The sequence below is a fragment of the Plecotus auritus genome (genome assembly GCF_963455305.1).
Source record: "Plecotus auritus genome assembly, chromosome: 10".
NCBI classification, from domain to species: domain Eukaryota; kingdom Metazoa; phylum Chordata; class Mammalia; order Chiroptera; family Vespertilionidae; genus Plecotus; species Plecotus auritus.
Window position 1 is genome coordinate 3,175,692 of NC_137785.1, and position 19,175 is coordinate 3,194,866.

General features: G+C 53.5%; 2 protein-coding genes across 8 annotated transcripts in view; one reads left to right on the forward strand and one right to left on the reverse strand.

Annotated features, from left to right (window-relative positions):
- Window positions 1-18,264, reverse strand: part of LOC308234869 (sulfotransferase 2A1-like) — a gene marked incomplete at its 5' end in the record, with an annotated part of 64,902 nt that extends 46,638 nt beyond the window's left edge. Inside the window, one exon of one of the 3 annotated variants that reach the window (XM_080643289.1) lies at window positions 18,077-18,264. Coding sequence is in view for 1 of the 3 variants with exons in the window: in XM_080643288.1 (XP_080499414.1) it covers window positions 18,077-18,246 (170 nt within the window). The remainder of the gene's footprint in view (window positions 1-18,076) is intronic. The other 2 variants (XM_080643288.1, XM_080643290.1) reach the window with 2 other exon arrangements.
- Window positions 1-19,175, forward strand: part of LOC308234866 (sulfotransferase 2A1-like) — a 26,950-nt gene continuing 7,775 nt past the window's right edge. The window contains exons 1-6 of one of the 5 annotated variants that reach the window (XR_013959149.1): window positions 1-234; window positions 3,414-3,622; window positions 7,005-7,131; window positions 10,032-10,126; window positions 11,545-11,725; window positions 13,602-13,887. Coding sequence is in view for 3 of the 5 variants with exons in the window: in XM_080643282.1 (XP_080499408.1) it covers window positions 105-234; window positions 3,414-3,622; window positions 7,005-7,131; window positions 10,032-10,126; window positions 11,545-11,725; window positions 13,602-13,714 (855 nt within the window). In the remaining 2 variants the exon portion in view is untranslated. Of the gene's footprint in view, window positions 235-575; window positions 863-3,413; window positions 3,623-7,004; window positions 7,132-10,031; window positions 10,127-11,544; window positions 11,726-13,601; window positions 14,080-19,175 lie in introns of those variants that run through there. The other 4 variants (XM_080643282.1, XR_013959150.1, XM_080643284.1 and 1 more) reach the window with 4 other exon arrangements.

Below are 19,175 nucleotides of genomic sequence, written 5' to 3' on the forward strand. Positions count from 1 at the left end.
CCCTTTATATACGACCGGGCTCGGAACGAGACAGCAAGGAGGCTGCCTCTATCGCTGAAATAAGTCGGAACACGCAGACCCAGCCTGGAAGGCTGTCGTGTGGGATGGCTACAGATTACGTGTGGATTGAAGGGCTCCCTTTCCACACGACTACCATCAGAGACCTACGGTCTCTGCGGGACGGATTCGTGGTGAGGGACGAGGATGTCGTCACACTGTCCTACCCAAAGTCAGGTAAGGAAGCGGGGCCCTGGCCGGTGTGGCTCAGTGGATAGCGCGTCGGCCTGCGGACTGGAGGGTCCCGGGTTCGATCCCGGTCAAGGGCATGGACCTTGGCTGCGGGCACATCTCCGGTAGGGAGTGTGCAGGAGGCAGCTGAATTGATGTTTCGCACTCATCGATGTTTTGAACTCTCTATTCCTCTCTGTAAAAAAAAAATCAATAAAATATATTTTTTAAAAAAATAAAGAAATTGAGGGGGTGGGGAGCTGGGTTACCAGTTAAGGACCATCATTCGCTCTCCGGGGTGGGAGGAGTCTCATGACTGACTCAGCAGGAGCTGAGTAACGATGGGCACAGGAAGCCAGCGTCGACGTCTGGTCAAGAAAGCGGCTCGGAGGCGTCTGACCCGAGTCTGGTCACACCGAGAGGCTGGGTCAGCGTTGAGGCCAGAACAGAGCAGGCGGGTTCCGTGCGAAATGGAGCAGATCTGAGAGACACACTGAGGGCTTGGTCAGGAACCTGATCGAACATCATGGAGAGTAAGGACCGGGAGTCGCAGGAGGTGAGGCTGACTATGTTTCAATGGGACATGAACGTGGAACCTGACGTTCATACTAAGGAACCGGGAAATGGTCCAAAGGTAATGGAACTCGACGACGAACGTTTAAACAGCAGAGAGACGAGAGCACATGAGCAAAGATCACTGGGTGTTCCCGATGATGAAATGTTAAGAGCAAAGGATAAGTAGGGAGGGGCAGGAGATCAGAGTAAATCTGATCAGATTAAATGTTAGTGGGTGGCTCGATGGGAAACTATATTGAGGACTAGGATTAGTGACAGAGAAATGAGAAGCAAGCAACATTTAAGCAGTGGGTTCAAAGTGATGTATTTTTTAAAATATATATATATATATTATTGATTTTTTACAGAGAGGAAGGGAGAGGGATAGAGAGTTAGAAACATCGATGAGAGAGAAACATCGATCAGCTGCCTCCTGCACGCCCCCTACCGGGGATGTGCCCTCAACCAAGGTACATGCCCTTGACCGGAATCGAACCTGGGACCTTTCATTCCGCAGGCCGACGCTCTATCCACTGAGCCACACCGGTTAGGGCAAAAGTGATGTATTAATTGTTAGAATGAGGCAGCATTTCTGAACCATGGCACCATAAGATACTTTGGCCGCGGTACTATATTTTGGGGGTATGAAGTTTTGACGAAGGAATGTAAGTATAAATAACGTAAATACTGAGGAAGTGTAACCAAAACCCGGGTTCAGCTGCCTGGGGGGCCGCAAAAAGCCAGACTCCTGAGACAGGCGCTGGTGAACAAGGAAAGGGGTTTATTCGAGTGCCAGCACCTCAGGAAGATGGGGGACGCTCGTCCAAAGCCCATCTCCCCACCTCAGTTCAGGCAGAGAGGTTTTCATAAGGAGGGAGAGGGAAAGCAGAACAAAGCAATCAAGAGGAGGAGGATGAAAAGTTCTCTCCATGCGGGCCAGCACAGTCCATTCCTATAAGGACCTTGACCTTGGTCAAGGGATGGTCTGGTATGCACCGTCCTGCTCTTCACCGTCCTGCTACGTACAGTTGCAGGTCGGCAAACCTCCCGGATCTGGGATGAGTGAAAAAGTTGGCGTCTGTATCTTCTGAAGTTCGTTCCTAGGATTCTTATATAAACACTAGAGGCCCGGTGCACGAAATCCGTGCACTCCGGGGCGGGGACGGGGGGTGGGTCCCTCAGCCTGGCCTGCGCCCTCTCACAGTCTGGGAGCCCTCGAGGGATGTCCCACTGCCGCGGGGGTGGGAGAGGCTCCCGCCACCACCGCTGCGCTCGCCAGCCGTGAGCCCGGCTTCTGGCTGAGCGGCGCTCCCCCTGTGGGAGCGCACTGACCACCGTGGGGTGGCTCCTGCATTGAGCGTCTGCCCCCTTGGTGGTCAGTACACTTCATAGCGACCAGTAGTTCTGCTGTTCGGTTGATTTGCGTATTCCTCTTTTATTATATAGGATGCTGTTTATGTACAAACTACGTATTAGTCGGAGTACAGAAACTATTCAAAAGCATGGTGGGGTGGGTCACACAATTCCCCACTGTTACAGAAGGGCATCTGTGCAGTGGTTCGACAGTATATTTAGTGTGTGAGCTTCAGAGATATTTGGGCAAGACAATGCTTTCTCCTGCTGACCTCGTCAGGACCCATATGTATAAAGCAAGTATGAGAGTGCAGATATAGCCCTAGCCGGTTTGGCTCAGTGGATAGAGCGTCGGCCTACGGACTGACGGGTCCCGGGTTCGATTCCAGTCAAGGGCATGTACCTTGGTTGCGGGCACATCCCCAGTGGGGAGTGTGCAGGAGGCAGCTGATCGATGTTTCTCTCTCATCGATGTTTCTGACTCTCTATCCCTCTCCCTTCCTCTCTGTAAAAAATAAATAAAATAACATTAAAAAAAAAGTTTATATTAAAAAAAAAAAGTGCAGATGTAGCCTGGGCAGTGTGGCTCAGTGGTTGAGCATCAGCCTATATGAACCAGGAGGTCCCAGTTCGATTCTCTGTCAGAGCACAGGCCCAGGTCGTGGGCTTGATCCCCGGTAGGGAGCGTGCAAGAGGCAGCCGGTCAATGACTCTCTCTCATCATTGATGTTTCTCTCTCTCCCTCTCCTTTCCTCTCTGAAATCAATAAAAATATATATATATATTTTTTAAAAAAGAATGAAGGATCAATGGAATGTGACTACAAGGAAAATAAGATGAGGAATAAGCCATCAGTTGGATGTATGGACATGGGCACCGGTGCACGATCAGGGCCAGGGAAGGACGTGGGAGGTTGGCCAGCCGGGGAGGGACTACGGGAGGGCTCCAGGGTATGTCCGGCCCGTCTCGCTCAGTCCCGATTGGTTGGACCCCAGCAGCAAGCTAACCTACAGGTTGGAGCGTCTGCCCCCTGGTGGTCAGTGCCTGTCATAGCGAGCGGTTGAGCGGCCTTAGCATATTATACTTTGATTGAACGGCGGATCGGACACTTAGCATATCAGGCTTTTATTATATAGGATGGGTAGGTCCTTAACATTCAATAGATCCCCAGACCTCTGGTGCATAATTGCAGGAGCTCAAATAACACTGTCTTTCAGACGGCACAGTGGAGTCAAAAGCCCTTTGAAGGAGGTAACACTCTGTTCTTCCTTATCCAGGAACCAATTGGATGAAGGAGATCATCAATCTGATCCACACCAGGGGAGATCCCAGCTGGGTGCAGTCTGTGGTCAGCTGGGAACGTTCACCGTGGATCGAGAGCCATGAAGGGCTGGAACTTATAGAGAAGCAGAAAGACCCACGCTTCTACACCTCCCACCTCCCCATTCAACTCTTCCCCAAGTCACTCTTCACGTCCAAGGCCAAGGTGAGCTCCTAATGTAATGTCATTTTCATACTAAGGCCCGGTGCACGAAGGCATGCACTGGTGGGGTCCCTCAGCCTGGCCTGCAGGGATCAGGCCGAAACCGGCTCTCTGACATCTGCCGAGGGTTCCCGGATTGTGAGAGGGCGCAGGCCAGGCCGAGGGACCCCCCGATGCACGATCGGGGCCAGGGAGGGGCCGCGGGAGGGCTCCAGGGAATGTCTGGCCCGTCTTGCCCAGTCCCGATTGGCCGGACCTCAGCAGCAAGCTAACCTACCGGTTGGAGCCTCTGCCCCCCTGGTGGTCAGTGCGCGTCACAGCGACTGGTCGGACACTTAGCCTATTAGGCTTTTATTATATAAGAAGGATATTCATTTCAGAGAGGAAGGGAGGGGGTGCCCTGACCGGAGCCGAACGGTGACCTCTTGGTTCATAGGTGACGTTCAGCCACTAAGCCACACCTTTGACCACTTGTAGGGCTGTCCTGATTGTCCGTGTTTCAGGACACGGCTAACATGTGACTCAGTAAAGGAAGATATGTTAAAGGTTTGTTCCAAGTCACGGTGTCCTGTTTCAGACAGTCTCCCTGGTATTGCTCCAGAGGACACTCTGCCTTCCGTTAAAAAAGTCCTGGCTGCACCACCAACACCAAGTTCCTCAGCATGGCCATGGGGGAGGCATCTCAGTCGTAAACCAGCACCTAGGTTCCAGAGGAAATGTGGGTGGGCACCCCCCTGTGGAACCCAGTTGAGATATTATTAACAACTAGAGGCCCGGTGCACGAATTGGTGCACCAGTGGGGTCCCTCGGCCTGGCCTCCAGGATCAGGCCGAGGGACCCCACCGGTGCATGATCAGGGCGTGTCTGGCCTGTCTCGCCCAGTCCCCATCGGCTGGACCCCAGCAGCAAGCTAACCTACCAGTTGGAGCGTCTGCCCCTGGTGGCTGGTGCGCATAGCAACTGGTTGACTGGTTGACTGTCTGCCCCCTGGTGGTCAGTGCATGTCACAGCGAGCAGTTGAGAGGCCTTAGCATATCATTAGCATATTACGCTTTGATTGGTTGAATGTCCGACCGGACGACCTGACACTTACCATATTAGGCTTTTATTTCATTTTTTAATTATTTTTTTATATATATTTCTATTGATCTCAGAGAGGAAGGGAGAGGGAGAGAGAGAAATATCAATGATGAGAACCACCGATTGGCCGCCTCCCGCACGCCCCCCCCCCCCCCACCGGAGATCGAGGCCGCCACCCAGGCATGTGCCCTTGACCAGAATCGAACCTGGGACCCTTCAGTCTGCAGTCCCGACGCTCCATCCACTGAGCCACACCAGCCAGGGCCATATTAGGCTTTTATTATATAGGACGGGTAGGTCCTTAACATTCAACAGATCCCCAGACCTCTGGTGCATAATTGCAGGAGCTCAAAGCGGGCGGGGGGGGGGGGGGCGGGGGGGGCGCGGTAACATTGGGCGACCTGGGCTACACTACGGGGAATTCGTCTCATCTCAGATTATAGTTAAACACACGGGGCGCCAAACACGGTAGGAAAGTCCTCCAAGCCGTCTTGTTCGAGGCGGCAGAGGCAGCATCGTGAAAACATTCTCACGCCACAGTCCTGTGTCTCACTCAGGCGGTCCTCCATTTCCAGTTGTTCGCTTGGAAACGTTTCTCTTTTCTTTTCTTTGTTGTTGTTGTTGTTGTTGCACTGGGAGGGACAGGTAGGGAGGTGACGGATGTGGGAGGGAGGGGGAGAGAGGGTGGAAGCAGAGCCCAGGGCCAACAGGGTGTGGGACAGCGGCGGAGCCCCCAGACCTCGCGGCCAAGCAGTCCTGAGACTCCCAGGGCTGAAGAGGGAGAAGACCCAGCGATGGCCTGAGAGAGAGAGAGAGAGAGAGAGAGAGAGAGAGGAGGAGGGGCAGAGAGCAGGTCCCAGACCCCCCACTTCCCCAGGCTCAGAGACTCTGGGGCGCAGGAAGCGGGGAGGGCAGGCAGGCGGAGACCAAAGGAGACAGGGGGCTTGAGGGATGCTGAGACTTAGACACCTTGAGCCAGGCAGAGGGACAGGGAGACAGAGACAGACAGACAGAGGCCCTGGGGCTCTGGTGGGGCCTGGGGAGGAGCCTGGGGTCAGGGCGGCTGGAGGCACCAAGAGGGGGGGGACGTCCCGGGCCGGGGTCCCCAGAGCAGCAGGTGGGCACAGAGCCAGCCAGGTCCTGCTGCCACGGTTGAGCCGGGAGCCAGCCACGGGCACTGGGTGGGGTACCGAGGCGGTGCTGGGGGAGACAGGGGAAGCCCCGGTATCCAATTGGACCAAGTCCCTGATACCCAAGAGGGATGGAGAGACGCTGCTCCCCCCACCCCCCCCCCACCTCAGGGAGCCCGCGAAGCTCTGTGGCCCAGTCCTTCCAAACACACAGATACAGGCACACCGTTCCACCGGCCCGCCGGCCCGTCCAGGCACTCGGCCTCCCATCTCTGTGGGGGTTACTTATTCTACAGCGATCACCATCCTTACCGAGAGCGTGTTTACCGTGTTACTATTTTTATTTATTTATTGTTTGATTCTCGCCCGAGGATATTTTTCCATGGATTTTTAGAGAGAGTGGAAGCGGTGGGGAGAGACAGAGAGAGAGAGAGAGAGAGAGAGAGAGAGAGAGAGAGAGAGAGTAACATCCATGTGACGCTCACCTGTTCCCACAAAAGGCCGGCGTCGGCCAGGGCTCAGGGGCTGAGGCCCCTCTGCTCCCCCTTCTCGGGACCTGCCCTTCGCCTGTGGAGTGAGCATCGGACAAGCCCCCCCATTCCATTTCTCTCCTGAGGCGGCACCGTTCGCAGCCGCGTACTGCATCCGTTCACGCCACCCTTTTCAATTTTATAAAAGGCCATCGCGTTTGTCTGAGGCGTACCTGGGAGATGCTGACACGGTAGGGATTTCCAGAGAAAGAGACGGAGAACATGAACTTCCGGGAAAGCTCCGAGTAGAAAATCGTTGTCATGGTCCCAGGAAAACTCAGAATTCCTGGTCCATCGCCCAGAACTGCCTACCCAGCGGCGCCCAGGTGGTAGTGACATCAATTCCCCGCAAACCGTGGGAGAACCTCGCCCGCCACGGGTCACACTGTCCTCGAGCCACACTGTCCTCGGGGCGGACACGATGCAGCTTGTGTTAACTGCTCCTTCCATGGAGCCCAAGTCAGCGTGTGCCGTAGGGCGAGTTCGCCATGAATCCCGTTACATCAGTGAAGAAGGGAAGATGAACGTAGAGCCAAACACCTCAATGGGAGTGGGTTATCCTCCACTGGCCCACATCCTGAGCAGGGCAGATGGGTACACTTATTCTTGTTTCTTTGTGTGTTGTTGGTTTTTTTTCCATTTAAGGTTATTTACATCATGAGAAATCCCAGAGACGTGATTATTTCCGGTTATCATTTCCACAAGACGCTGAAAATCACCAGAAATCCAAATTCACTTGAAGAATACTTTGAGTGGTTCCTTCGAGGAAACGGTGAGTCGGACTCGAAACGAGGTGGGGTTCCTGCCCTTCGCCTTCGGGTCTTCCTGTCTTGCGGTTTACACAACCCCCTGACAGTGCGCCATCTGTGCCGTGGGACCGATAACCCGGGCTCTCCGTCAACATGCTTCGCTCCCACAACGTTTTCCTAAGGGCCATCCACAGGCGGAAAGGTAATTCACTCCCACGAAGTAGAAAAAGTGAATTCGCCAAAACCGGTTTGGCTCAGTGGATAGAGCGTCGGCCTGCGGACGGAAGGGTCCCGGGTTCGATTCCGGTCAAGGGCATGTACCTTGGTTGCGGGCACATCCCCAGTAGGAGGTGTGCAGGAGGCAGCTGATCGATGTTTCTCTCTCATCGATGTTTCTGACTATCTATCCCCCTTCCTTCCTCTCTGTAAAAAATCAATAAAATATATTTTTTAAAAAAAGAAAAAGAAAAAGTGAATTCAAAACTGCATGGAGATTCCACGTCTTCCCTTATCATTTGGGAAGTGTGTTATTTTTCTATCACCAATGATCACAAATGTAACCACCACCCAAAATCGTCCTTGCTCTGGAGTTCAGAAATCCAAATTATGTTTTAGAAACTAGAATGAATGTGAGGGCCTAGCTCCATTCCATTCTTTCTTTCGTTTTTCATCCTCATCCGAGGATATGTGTTTCATTGATTTTTAGAGAGAGTGGAAGAGAGGGAAAGACGGAGAGAAATGTCGACGTGAGAGAAATATCGACGTGAGAGAAACACACGGATTGGTTGTCTACTGTAGGTGCCCCGACCAGAGCCCGGGCCGGGGAGCAGCCCCCAACCTAGATACCTGCCCTTGACGGGAATCGAACCCGGGACCCTTTGGTCCGCAGGCCAAGGCTCTATCCATTGAGCCAAACGGGCTAGGACCCCATTCCATCCTTGAGAATCTGGCGGAGAATTCGCTTCCTGCCTCTTCAGCTCCTAGAGGCGCCCACGTTCCGTGGTGCAGGGCCACATCTCCCAACTCCGCTGCCGTCACATCCGCTCTCCGATGCTCACACTCCTGCCTCTCTCCTCTGAGGACTCTTGTGACTACGTGGTTCCCACCTGGATCATCCGAGACACTGTCTCCACCCGAGGATCCGTAATCACATCCTCCAAGTCCCTTCCCACAGGAAAGAGCACATTCGGGGAATTGGGGGATTAGTCCATTCATACCATGGGGGCGGGGGTCATTGTTCCGCTCACACAGCTCTCCTTCGAGACATCGGGACCACAGGGTGGAGGTAAGACTCTGGGGAGGAGGCACGCTCAAGTGTCGATGGTGGGATGGAAAATAGTGCAAACCGACCTAAGGGAAATTCTTTTGACTCTTTACACCTTCGTGTGTGACTTGCCTTTCACCGATAGAAAAAAATACAAAAGCAAAAAGAAGTTGGACTTACAAGACTAGTCAAATGCTCCTTATTCGTCACATGCCCTATTCAAGACCAGACAGCCACATCCAGTGACATGATCATTGACCTATGACCCCCCAGCTACAGGCATCCGAACAGCGTGGGCATGGGAAAGGGAGAGTTTAATAAAATATATATCTTTGTTGATTTCTGAGAGGAAGGAAGAGGGGAGAGAGAGGTAGAAACATCAGTGATGGGAGAGAATCATGGTTCGGCTGCCTCCTGCACGCCCCTTACTGGGGATGGAGCCCTCTACCTGGGCATGTGCGCTGACCGGGAATCAAACCTGTGGCCTCCTGGTTCATAGGTCAATGCTCAACCCCTGAGCCATGAGGCCGGGGGAAGGGAAGAAGAGACAACAACATGTGTTTGCTACAGTTCATGACATCTCGTTATTCACAGAAAAAACAAACAAACCCACAAACAAAGACATTGACTTCAAACTGGGTGGAATTTAAGTTTAGCTCTTTTATTTCCTAAGGAAATTCTCTTCAAAATTCAAAATAATTTTATCGCAGGTAGATCTGGAGCTCATGTTATAGTATCCTATAGAGCACCCACTGCCTGGCCATCCAGGCTATAAGTGTAAAATTCTATTTTTTAAAAAATATATTTTTATTGATATCAGAGAGGAAGGGAGAGGGAGAGGGAGAGAGAAACATCAGTGATGAGAGAGAATCATTGGTCAGCTGCCTCTTGCATGTTCCACACTGGGGATCGAGCCTGCAACCCAGGCATGTACCCTGACCGGGAATCGAACCGTGACCTCCTGATTCATAGGTTGAGGCTCAATCAGTGAGCCACTCAGGCTGAGCTAGAATTCTATTTCTTATGCAAACAAGAGGAAGAGAATTTCCAGCACTTGAGTCACCTGCTCATAAAATCTATGCTAATAAAAGGTAATATGCTAATTAGACCGGATATCTTCCGGATGTCCTTCCAGACAAAGCCATGGTGGCAGGGGCCGAGGCAGAGGCGGTTAGGGGCGATCAGGTTGGCAGGGTGGAGCAGTTAGGGGGCGATCAGGTCAGCATGGGAGGGCCTTTAGAGGCGATCAGGCCGGCAGGGGAGGGCAGTTAGGGGGCGATCAGGCTGGCAGGGGAGGGCAGTTAGGGGGAATGAGGCAGGCAGGCGAGCGGTTAGCAGCCAGCAGTCCCAGATTGCGAGAGGGATGTCCGACTGCCGGTTTAGGCCCTAAACCGGCAGTCAGACTTCCCCCGAGGGGTCCCAGATTGCTAGAGGGTGCAGGCCGGGCTGAGGGACCCCCCCCCATGCACGAATTCCATGCACCGGGCCTCCAGCAAAAAAATAAAAAAGAGTAAAAAGGGAAAGCAAAGAAACGCTGAAGGGCAACGTTGTTCGATAAAAATAGAGAAAAAGAAAATTCCTAGTAACACGAGCAGAAATGCTAGGCAACAAAAGGCGGAATCATCAAGGGGTCACCGTCTCTCCCCGCTTCTCTTGCAGTGCCATACGGCTCGTGGTTTGACCACGTTGGTGGCTGGCTTCAGATGAGAGGGAAAGAGAACTTCCTATTTATATCATATGAGGAGCTGCATCAGGTAACGCTTGTCCCAAAAAATTCACTCTCCCCAACTCCATTCGTAGCCGTCCACCTTCCCTCCATTCTTCAATGTTTCCATTCGATACTTTCAGTCAGAGCCGATCCCAGAAATGGGACCAACGAGGGTCCTTGCCTTTTTTTTTTTTTTTTTTTTTTTATTAACCTCCAGTGGGCACGTGTTCTTTCTCTGGTTTTCTAATGTATGTATTTTTACAACATTTAATGCATGCACTGAGGGGGTGCTTAACAACATCTATACTGTACAGGGGGTTGTCAACAGTTCTACGGCAAAAATCGGGGAACCCGCCGGCTGCTGTGGCTCAGTGGTTGAGCATCGACCTATGAACCAGGAGCTCATGGCTCAATTCCAGGTTGGGGCACATGCCTGGGGTTGTGGGATCGTGCAGGAGGCAGCCGATCCATGATTCTCTCTCATCATTGATGTTTCTCTCTCTCTATCCCTTTGCCTTCCGCTCTGAAATCACTAAAAAAAAATTTTTTTTTTTTTAAATCTGGGAACCAAGGGGCAATGCAGTTGAGGATAAAGTGTCAGGTGAGGCTTGATTGGGTCACAACGGTTGCAGGAAGTAGTTCCATGTTCCCAGATCGACGGACAGGAAGGGATTCCTGTACAAATTCATTACATCAATATTCATCGGGATTCCACGCCGTACTTCTCTCCAAGGAGCATCCTATCTAAGAAAAGGGTAATATGCAAATTAACCATCACTCGGTCACAAAGATGGCAGCGCACACAGCCACAAGGTGGTGGCGCCCAGTCCTCTCAGCCCCGCCGGAGTCCCCCAGTCCCAGGGGGGCGGCCACTGAGAGCGGGCAGCGTGAGCAGCCTGGCAGAATGTTTGCTTCATTGCCGTGGCGACGAGGCAAGCGTTCCGCGCCTGGCCGCAGATGGGCCTCTGGGCCGCAGATGGGCCTCTGGGCAGCGGGCACTGAGCGGCCAGGCCCCGCCGAGAGCTCCTGGCCCACGGATTCGTGCGCAGGGCTACTAGTCTGCTTACGCACTCACTCACTCACTCTCTCAGAACGCACATTTCCTAGCCCGGTGGTCGGCCAACTCCTTCGTCCACAGAGCCAAATACCGACAGGACAACGATGGACATTTCTCTGGAGCCAAATTTTTTAAACTTAAAACTTCTTCTAACGCCACTTCTTCAACATAGACTCGCCCAGGCCGTGGTATTTTGCGGAAGGGCCACGCTCCAGGGGCCAAAGAGCCGCAGGTGGCCCGTGAGCCGCGGTTTGCCGACCACAGTCCGAGACGAACACGAGGAGCTCACGCTCTTCCTGATTTTCTTCGTTTTTCTCCCACCTTCACTCTCTCCCGACTCTCTCCCTGTTTCCTTTCTCCCTGTTGTATTTCAGTTTCATGTTTTCTCCGTGTGGTTCTCATTCCAGGACCTAAGAGCCAGTGTAGAGAAGGTCAGCCAATTCTTGGGCATCAGGCTAAGCCCAGGAGAACTGGACTCCGTCCTCAAGAACGTGACCTTCCAGGCCATGAAGGACAATAAAATGAGCAATTTCTCTCTCGTCCCCGATATCCATATAGATCACAGCAAAGCGTGTTTTATGAGGAAAGGTAAGAGGGAGTCTCTAACGTTAAGACGTGAGTGAAATGGACAGTGAACGCTTCCCAGCTCCTACTGATGCCCTGAGACATGGGATGAGAAAAACATTTCAATGTACACCAGTCACATAAGTGGGAACCTGCCTTTGTAAGCTGAAGGGAGGGTTTAGGGTATTTATTAGGTTGCAGGGAAAACTCAGCAACAAGAAGGCTTGCTGACGAGCCACACATTTCTTGTGTATTATCTGGTCCCGCCCATTTCCTCATCATGTCGATGACCCTCCTATCTACATATATAAAAGCCTAAGTGACCATCCGACTGTCCGACCGTCCGACTGGTAGCTATGACGCGCACTGACCACCAGGGGGCAGACGCACATCACAGGAGCTGCCGGGCTGCGGGGATTTGGCAGCTGCGGTTCTCAGGTTACACACCTGGAACCCGAGAGGAGGGAGCCCGATTCTGGGGTGCATCACCCGAGAACCACCCTCTCGCAATCCAGGACCCCTCGGGGGATGTCGGAGAGCTGGTTTCGGCCCGATACCCACAGGCCAGGCCACGGGACCCTACCGGTGCATGAATCTGTGCACCGGGCCTCTAATTTTCTACAAAGAGTTTCCACTCACAGTGCTAGCATGATCCCTGCACATGTAGCGTGACAATCTCCTCACATATATGGACAATATACACTGAGTGGCCAGATGATGATGATCTCTGAACGCATAATAATCTGGCCACTCAGTGTATATCCTATAGAATAAAAGGCTAATATGCAAACTGTCCCCTCGACCAGGAGTTTGACCAGCAGGCAGGCCGGCCAACCGCCCATGGTCTCTCCCCCTTGGCCAGGCTGGCCGGACACCACCCATGCACGAATTCACACACTGGGCCTCATATATATATATATATATATATATATATATATATATATATATATATATATATATATATTTCAATATATTAGAGGCCCGGTGCAATATATTAGAGGCACGGTGCATTAGTGACTCAGGAGTCTTCCTACGATGGAATCCCAGCTCCCACTGTGTACTGATTGTGTGATATATATATACTGAGTGGCCAGATTATTATGCGTTCAGAGGTCATCATCATCTGGCCACTCAGTGTATATCCCACCAGAAGAAGCCTGACAATAGGACCTTTGTGGAGAGACACATCTCTTTGTGGAGAGACCTGTGACTTAGCTCCACCTGAGACCCCCGTGACAAAGACCAAGCATGCCTACGAGGGACGAGGGTGTGGACTGCGCAGACTGGGAAGACCCCACGGGCGGCCTGGATTTTTTTACGGTCGAGTGGCTGGGGCGAACGTGAAGGGATGATGACGCTGGACGACACGCTGGGCTGCCCACGGGGAGAGCGTTCACGTAAAGGGGACTGCAAGCTGGGAATTCTGGGTCGTGTCGCCGGGTGCTGTACCAGGCACAAGTGGAGCGTTAGAGGAAAGAAGACCGATTTGGGAGTCATAATCTAGAGCCAGGGGTGGGCAAACTTTTTGACTCAAGGGCCACAATGGGTTCTCAAACTGGACCGGAGGGCTGGAACAAAAGCATGGATGGAGTGTTTGTGTGAACTAATATAAATTCAAAGTAAAGGAGCGGAGGGGAGAGCAAGAGAACCGGATAGAACAGCCGGATCCGGCCCGCGGGCCATAGTTTGCCCACGGCTGATCTAGAGCAAGAACACCAGCCCGGCCGGCGTGGCTCAGTGGTGGACCGTTGACCCATGAACCGGGAGGTCATGGTTCGATTCCTGGTCAGGGCACATGCCCGGGTAGTGGGCTCAATCCCCAGGGGGCAGGGGGGGGGTGGGCATGCAGGAGAGCCCTTATTTGTAAATCCGATCCGGACTCACGTTTTGTGTTTGGCAGGAATCGTGGGGGACTGGAAAAATCAGCTCACCGAGGCCCAGACGGAAGCCTTTGATAAAGTTTACCGCGAGAAGATGGCGGGGCTTCCCCCAGGGCTCTTCCCGTGGGAATAATGGCCCCACGTGTCTGAATCGGGTGCGAAGGCCGAATTTCCCTGAGGATCATGTGAACCGACCTGCTCATACAATCCATTATACACTAAATTAACACTAACCTTTTTCCTTACTAACCTTAAGCCACGCCAGCTTCAAAAGGTTACACAATCAGCCCTGACCGGTTTGGCTCAGTGGATAGAGCGTCGGCCTGCGGACTGAAAGGTCCCGGGTTCGATTCTGGTCAAGGGCATGTACCTTGGTTGCGGGCACATCCCCAGTGGGGGGTGTGCAGGAGGCAGCTGATCGATGTTTCTCTCTCATCGATGTTTCTAACTCTCTATCCCTCTCCCTTCCTCTCTGTAAAAAATCAATAAAATATATTTAAAAATAAATAAATAAATAAATAAATATTTGAAACTTGTGGGGGGGGAAATCAATGGAAATATAATCTCTCTTGGACGGCGTGGCTCAGTGGTTGAGAGTCGACCTGTGAACGAGGAGGTCACGGTTCCGTTCCCGATCAGGGCGCATGCCCCAGGTTGCGGGTTCGATCATCAGTATGGGGCGTGGGGGGGGGGGGTGGGCAGCCGATCCATGATGCTCTCTCATCATTGATGCTGCTATCTCTCGCTCCCTCTCCCTTCCTCTTTGAAATCGTTACAAAATGTAAAATTCAATAAAATATTCTCAGGTGAAGATTAAGAAAAAAATTAAATAAATAAATAAATAAATAAATAAATAAATAAATAAATAAATAAATAGATGGGGCAGTGGGGAGTGCTGCTTCTGGAAGGAAAGGCTCATGGGAATGCCTCTCACCCGCCTCCACAACCTCCATGTCCTCAGCCCCATAAAGAACGAGAGAAACGCCCCTCGCTGGTTTGGCTCAGTGGATCCAGCGTCGGCCTGCGGACTGAAAAGGTCTCGGGTTCGATTCCGGTCAAGGGCACATGCCCGGGTTGCGGGCTCGATCCCCAGCGTGGGGCGTGTGGCAGGCGGCCGATCCATGATTCTCTCTCACCACTGATGTTTCTCTCTCTCTCTCCCTCTCCCTTCCTCTCTGAAATGAATAAAAAGATATTTAAAAACAAAACAAAACAAAACCAAGAGGATGAGAGAAACAACGTCCCAGTCCGGAGAGGGTCTGGGACTGGGTGGGGGGTGGGGGGGGTAAGCCCAGAGCGTGCCCAGCCCTCGCCTCCTGGTGCCCTGAGTCTGTGTGGCTCACTGTCCCAGCACATGGCGTCTTTCCAGATGGACGTGCTGTTTGCTTGTGCCCGGGGGCTGAGCTGGTAAAGGCGTAACGTGAGGCTGGGAGCGGGGGGAGGCCCTGGCCCATGGCGCTTGCCCAACACCCACGGGGTGGTAGAAGGAGGCCGGTCTACCAAGCACACGCTGAGTGTGGACTTTGGAAGAGGTGTGTGTGTGTGTGTGTGTGTGTGTGTGTGTGTATGTGCGCAATCATAGCATTATGACCCGCAGCGTTTCCTCCACGCAGACCCGGCACGGACAAGCCAATGACCTCGGGAGCATGGCCGGTAGTAAAAAACTAAGATGGGACAGCCCTGGCTGGTGTGGCTCAGCGGGCGGGGGCATCGTCCGGTGCACCACAGGGTCGAGGGTTCGATTCCCGGTCAGGGCGCAAACCTGGTTGGGGCATGTACGGGAGGCGGTCGATCAACGTTTCTCTCTCAAACTGATGTTTCTCTCTCTCTCTCCCTCTCTCTCTCTCTCTCTCTCTCTCTCTCTCTCTCTCTCTCTCTCTCCCCGTCTGTCACAACCCCATCGCTCTCTGGGGCTCACACCCCAGCCTCCCTCCTGTCCTGTCCAGCCTGCACCGGAGCCGAGTCTGAGAACCACCCTCCTGGGAACAACACAACTTCACGGCTTGGAGGGGCCAGTGCAGGAGGTTGGCCCCAAACTTGCGCTGTTCGACCCCTAGAGGGCGCGCCAGCACCACCGCACCACCGTCCAGCAGCTCTCAGGCACGCAGGTCCTGTACGGAGGTCCTACTGTGTGCTGGGAGCGCAGAGGGTTACCGCCTCAGGTCCTCACAAGCACACAGAGGCAGGGGTGCCTTCCACGCGGCAGACGAGGGGAGGGAGGCTCAGAGCGCCACCCTGTGACTCAGTGTCCCCGTTTGTAAGACAGGGCAGGGCGTCCCTGGGCTGCCAGAAGGTCTCAGTGAGATAACCAAGGGTCACGTGTGGGCAGAATTTCTGCTGAGTCGCGTGTATGCTTAGCAAGTGGCATATGGTTGTTTTTCACAATTAACTAGAGGCCCGATGCACGGAGATTCGTGCAAGAATGGGCCTTCCTGCCCAGCCGGGTGTGGCTCAGCGGTTGGGCATTGACCCAGGAACCAAGAGGTCACCAGTTCGATTCCCGGTCAGGGCACATGCCCAGGTTGCAGGCTCGATCCCCAGAGCGGGGTGTGCAGGAGGCAGCCAATCAATGATTCTCTCTCATCATTGATGTTTCTATCTCTCTCTCCCTCTCCCTTCCTCTCTAAAATCAATAAAAATATATGTAAAAAGCCGAAACCGGTTTGGCTCAGTGGATAGAGCGTCGGCCTGCGGACTCAAGGGTCCCGGGTTCGATTCCGGTCAAGGGCATGTACATTGGTTGCGGGCACATCCCCAGTAGGAGGTGTGCAGGAGGCAGCTGATCGATGTTTCTCTCTCATCGATGTTTCTAGCTCTCTCTCCCTCTCCCTTCCTCTCTGTACAAAATCAATAAAATATATTAAAAAAATAAAAATAAATAAAAATATATTAAAAAAAAAAAAAAAGAATGGGCCTTCCTTCCCCTGGCTGACAGCACCGCCTTCGCTCCGGCCCAGAGCTGCCTTTCTGCCTTCCCACGCTGCCCAGAGGCCCAGAGCGGCTGGGGCGGTGCAGAACACCTGTGTCCCGCCCCCGGCCGCTCAGCGCCTGTGTATGCAAATTAACCCGCCATCTTTGTTGGGTTAATTTGCATGCTCACTCCTGATTGGCCGGTGGGTGTCACGAAGGTACGGTCAATTTGCATCTTTCTCTTTTATGAGTGTAGATTTTATTGATTTCAGAGAGGAAGGGAGAGGGAGCAAGAGATGGAAACATCAATGATGACAGAGAATCGTTGATCTGCTGCCTCCTGCACGCCCCCCGCTGGGGATGGAGCCTGGCATGTGTCCTGACCGGGAATCGAACCCTGACCTCCTGGTTCATAGGTTGACGCTCAACCACCGAGCCACACGGGCTGGGCTGCTTCATCCTTTTTTTTTATTATTATTATTTTTATTTTATTGATTTTTTACAGAGAGGAAAGGAGAGGGATAGAGAGTTAGAAACATCGATGAGGGAGAAACATCGATCAGCTGCCTCCTGCACACCCCCTACTGGGGATGTGCCCGCAACCAAGGTCCATGCCCTTGACGGGAATCGAACCTGGGACCCTTCAGTCCGCAGGCCCACGCTCTATCCACTGAGCCACACCGGTCAGGGCTGCTTCATCCCTTTATAAGGGCACCAATCCCCTCATGGTGGTGGTGGGGCTCCCCCCAGGACCTCATTCAAACCCAAGCACCACCCCAAGGCCCCACGTCCAAATGCCATCACATTGGGGATTGGGGCTTCCACAAATGAACGGGGGGGGGGGGGGGAACACACACACCTTCAGTCCCTAGAACCCAACGCCAGCAGCTCCAGGCAGCTGGAAGAGGCAAGACAGTGGAGTGTCCCCCAGCTGTTCGCTTCCGGGAAGGGGTGACCCCACGGTTCGTTTGGGGGGGGGGGGCGGCGGGGGGAGGAGAGGTTCGTGACTGAATGAATCCTAAGGGGACAAGCAAAGACCCCTCTTTAGGATCTAGGACTGAAAACCATTAACCGACGTTACAGCCTCACCGATCGGCCGGGACTCACCGGGCCAGGGGGAGGCATTTTTATCCAAATCCTCAAACATCAACACGGACGCCGGCCTCGGAGCGGTCGCTGGGTACGCGGCCCTGTCTGTCCTAAGGCTCCTGAAACTTCCTAACCGTGGTGGTCCGCGTCAGGTGCCAGCACCACCCGCCCTGCAGGTGGGGAAACCGAGGCACGGGGCCTGTGCACCTTGCCCGGGGCCCCAGAACTAGCACCGGAGGAGCCCCAAAGATCATGTCACAAACGGGGAAACGGAGGCCCGCAGAGGGGGAAAGGGTCCCGGTTCACGCTCCCCCGCAGGCCGGGAGGAGGGAGGGGGCCCGGCTAAGAATTAACAAGCCCTTACCCAGGTGCTCTTCCCACGCCGCCGGATTGGGGGGGGCTGTGACGTCACAAGCAAACGAGAAGGGCCTGTTACCACGGAGACTGAGAATCCGTTTGGAAACCGGGGCGGGGGAACTGGGGGGGTCGCACTCACCTCCGGGGCATTTCGGAGTCCATACTTCTGGCCTCGGGAACCAGGCCCCGAGCGTCTTCAGGCGCAGACTCGGCCTCCCCGCGGCGCGACCCGGGAAAACTGCCCGGGTGATGGAGGCTAGCGGGTCCCCGGTCTCCACAGACCTGGGGCGCGCGCGGCGCCAACGCCATGCGCCCGTGCGCCCCTCTGACGTGTTCTTTAAAGCAGACGGAGTGGCCTCTCCGCCAATCGGAATCCTTCTTCCGCCCTGGCCCCGCCTTACTCCTCAGGCTTCCGGCGTCTCGCCGTCTCCAAGGCAACTCTCACACTGAGGGCCCGCGCAAGCGTGGCCCAAAGACTTCTGGGTGTTGTAGTCTCAAAGGGGCAGAGAAACGGGAGACGCCCTTGTTTATATAAAAAAAAAGAGATTGTGACCAAAAGGCTTACATCCAGTGATGACTCCGTGCATAGGAAGCGCTTGTAAATGGTGTCGCCATCTGTTATTTGCTGGGGAAGCCGAAAAGAAGAAGGAGGTGGGGAGGTTGCCACCGAGGTTTCTGGGAATTGTAGTTCAGCGCGTTGAGGACGGGCTGGGGTGCTGGAGACCCCACCCCACGTCCCCGATCCTGACGTTCCCGCTTTATTTTTATCTTCCACGTCCTGCTACGGCGGTGGAAGCGTTTGCGGGCCTTGCGGTCGGTTGGGGAGCGGGAGGGAGCCCTCCAGGTCGAAGTTTCTGAGCGTGAACGGTCACTATGGTAACACCTTTCGCTTGCTCTCCGCCCCTGGCGTAGTGACGTCACACTCCGGCCCTGTGACGAGGAGGGGCCAGGTGTGGGAGGAGCCAGTGGTGGGACCAGAGGGGCTCCTGGGAGCTGTCCTTGTTGGGGATAGAATTGCAGAGCGGGTTGGATCACTTCATAAATTATATAAATGGACCTATGTAATACTTTCAACAGTAACGATTTAAAAAAAAAAAAGAAAACATACATGTCTAACCCCTATGTTGTACTCCTAAAAGTATTATAAATCCTATATAATAAAAGGGTAATATGCAAATAGACCAAAGGGCAGAACAATTGAACAACCAACCGAAGCGTAATATGCTAATGATATGCTA